This window comes from Olea europaea, unplaced genomic scaffold (genome assembly GCF_002742605.1).
Source record: "Olea europaea var. sylvestris unplaced genomic scaffold, O_europaea_v1 scaffold1933, whole genome shotgun sequence".
NCBI lineage: Eukaryota > Viridiplantae > Streptophyta > Magnoliopsida > Lamiales > Oleaceae > Olea > Olea europaea.
Window position 1 is genome coordinate 1 of NW_019237161.1, and position 3,186 is coordinate 3,186.

Below are 3,186 nucleotides of genomic sequence, written 5' to 3' on the forward strand. Positions count from 1 at the left end.
GGATAGATTAAGTAGTATCTGCTGATGCTTGTGAACTGGGCTTGGACCAATAATGCTGCTCTGAATTGATCAAACAAATAAACATACAATGTATTTTGTTCACCAAGAGAGATGAGAAGCTCCCATGAAAGTACTTAGAGCAATCTCTTAAACAAATAATGAGAACCAACAAAAAAACCAGGCCCCATTACCTTGACCATCTAGCTTCATCCTCTATCGACTTTCCAAGTTTGCTCCGTCTTTCTTCCACAAAACGACGGCAAATTTGTTCGACATTTGTCAAATATACTCGAACAAGTTCCCTTCTATATTGAATGTCAAGGCAACGGAAGGGACGATCTGCTCTCTCCCTGCAAACCAATGGCAAATGTAAAAATATATAGAATTGTTATATGATGCAATAAAATCAATTTGTAATTGTAACCATTAATAGATTAACTCAATCCAAAAGGATAAATTAAATTTAAAACCAAAAAATCTATAAAAAGAGTGTAAAACTATCACAGTCAAACAATTAAAACATTGCAAATATTCATAAACATGTTATCCACAGACACCTGATGACTTGGACTTGAGCTTTAATTATTAAATTATCAGCATCAATAAACCCATCTAACAATTTTGATAGCTCCATAAATTTTTTCCATCCCCAATCGTGCTCCTTTTTCCAAAACCGATGAAGTGTATCTGCAATTTTTTAAATACATATTCAGGCCGGTCATGATTGAAAATGAAAAATTGACCACAAAAGTAATAGTGATAATTGAATAACTTACCAGAATACTTGGACTTTTTAGGATCTTTGTTCACCACAGCAATAGTGAACTGTGCAAAATGACTCCATCCTATTTATAGTAGAAAAATCACATGATATCAACTCCAAAACACACAATTATAATTTCAAAGGAATTCATCACATTTCATTTATCATACCTGGAAGAAGCTTGTCATGATTAGCCACACAGAGAAATAAAGAAAGATGATTACAGACATCACATCCCTGGGGGTAAATCAAAATATACCTACCATCCAAATTTGAATAAATATTAATGTCAGCAGCCATATTGAAATCATATAATGGCATCACATGCCATATGCATGCACATACAGTAAAAGATATCAACGGACAAGAATACACAGTTAAACAAAGACAGCAAGATGGACCACAATGCCCAAAAATTTGTAAAAGATCATCAGTTGTTGTGTAGAAAGACAAAATTTGCAATAGAGCTGCAAATGATAGCTGCGTGACAAGCACATAAAGATACTCTAGAACCATTTTTTCGGAAGAATCATACCATTTGTAGCTTCCAACTTCAAATACATCACTTCGAAGTTCTCTTTTGTTAATTTGTGAAAACTTGTCGATCTTCCATGTCTGCTTTCCATACAATTCAGAAGGTTGCGGTCCTGGAACGTAAAAAGCAGAAAGCAATTATCCTAAGAATACTATGTAATCTAAGTTCACATCAACCACGAGAATCGTTACTAGGTTTTTTTACTAAGAAAACAATTGTTTGCTTCATGTAAATCTTCAGCACCAATGCAGAAAGTTTGTGTCAACACCAAATTAAAGAAATTAGCAGTTGAGTTGCAAATTGCCCAAATTCATTTCCAATTCCTTCAAATTTAACAATATAATGTTGCCATAGCTGATTGGGAGAAACGATCAGCCTCTAGACATTTCTTAAAAGAGGGTGAAAAAAAAAAANGAGTAAGAGGAGCACTCAAGGGTCTGGACACGATAGGCATTTTTGGTTTTGAAAGCTTTTCGTTCGTGACCAGCACTTGCTGCATAGAAGGCTTTTCAGTTGCGACGGGCACTTGCAGTCCAGAAGTCCTTTCACTTGTAGCAGGTAGTTGCTGTCCAGAAGACTTATCAGCCAGTTTTGGAGTCTCAATTTTCTGAGCACCAGGTTTCCATGGGGCAGAGTTTGCAGCTAGAGTTTCCAATCTCAGTGATCTATCAGCTTCCTTTATGCTGTCTGGAGATGGTTTCCCAACCACGACATGGTTGCTGGCAGCATTAATTGTTGGCTCTGATGTTGGCAGAGCAGTAGAAGGAACACTTTTGGAAGGGCTCCTGAGAGAGGATATTACACCAGCTGTCTTCTCTGTAGATGCTTCCACCCGAGCCACGTCCTTGGCACTAATATATCTCTGTGGTGAAACTATTACTTTCTCCTATAGTCAACAATGCAGAATCTCATCAATCTATGTGAATCAACAAGAGGGGAGGCCAGGAGGGGAAGTGGTGAGGAGTTTTTAGAATATTCCAGCACACAGCTAATCTTTCCTAAACACATTCTCAAACAAAAGAAAAAATTTATGAAGCAAGAAAACCACCTTTCCCACATGCTGCATGGACCAGTTTACCCTATCCTGGAAGGATTGAACAACAGTTCGAGACACAGACCCTCTTATTGCTCCAGATTGATCAGTTTGCTTCCCTGCAACTGACACGGATTCAAGTGATTGACTAGGTGTTTCATTAGCCAAGTCAACCGCGTCAAAAGCCACCTTGCCTCGATGGTTCCTCACTCTAGATGTTAAATAAAGAAGTCATTATATTTACCATAACCTATTTGCAACAATTACATACATGTGGAATAAATGTTTACCTGCTCGGTGATTGTATGTGTTTTTGGTTTGGAGGATTTCCTCTATAAGGACCATTCATTACAACCGAAGGGACTGAATCAGTCGAGCATGTGGATGAACTATCGTCCACTGCAGATGGGGTTCTCTCTGCTATGCCATTTTGAACACTGGAAAGCTCATCAACCACACTGCTACTGCCTTCTACGGGAGGATGCATTTCAGCAGTACCAGTATCCCAATTAACAGGATTCACATCTCTGTCTTCTGCATCAGGGCAAAGTACTTCTGAAACACAATCGACTGCATCAGATACATCAGAAACATCTTCCATTGCATCAGCTTTTTCAAGTACGATTTTGGAATCCATGGATAAAAAGTCTTTCCTTTCACCAGCATGAGTATCTGGCTCAGTCTTGCATTGCAGAACAATGTCAGCTTTATCTTCCCTTCCCTTATCTTTGGCTTTGCGATTATTTCGTTTTTGTTTTCCCTGAATGAACACAATAATATGTAATAACCAACGGTAGAAAGCATTCGACCAAATAAGGCCAATACTTTGAATCTTGATTGGATGTACGCATATAA

The 3,186-nt window shown here is 38.0% G+C and overlaps 2 protein-coding genes across 2 annotated transcripts in view; both read right to left on the reverse strand.

Annotated features, from left to right (window-relative positions):
* Positions 1 to 171: 171 nt before the first annotated feature.
* On the reverse strand, positions 172 to 1,435 carry LOC111379125 (MATH domain-containing protein At5g43560-like; the record flags this gene model as incomplete). Its single annotated transcript, XM_023002459.1, has 5 exons — positions 172 to 350; positions 558 to 687; positions 777 to 845; positions 934 to 1,022; positions 1,299 to 1,435. Coding segments are annotated over 5 exons (588 nt in total), but the record flags the coding sequence as incomplete, so codon positions are not given.
* Positions 1,436 to 1,629: 194 nt separating this feature from the next.
* The window catches only part of LOC111379126 (MATH domain-containing protein At5g43560-like), a 3,785-nt gene continuing 2,228 nt past the window's right edge, over positions 1,630 to 3,186 (reverse strand). Inside the window, exons 4-6 of the mRNA XM_023002460.1 lie at positions 2,622 to 3,091; positions 2,347 to 2,542; positions 1,630 to 2,184 (exon numbers count right to left, since the gene is read on the reverse strand). Of these exons, the coding sequence (XP_022858228.1) occupies positions 1,630 to 2,184; positions 2,347 to 2,542; positions 2,622 to 3,091 (1,221 nt within the window). The remainder of the gene's footprint in view (positions 2,185 to 2,346; positions 2,543 to 2,621; positions 3,092 to 3,186) is intronic.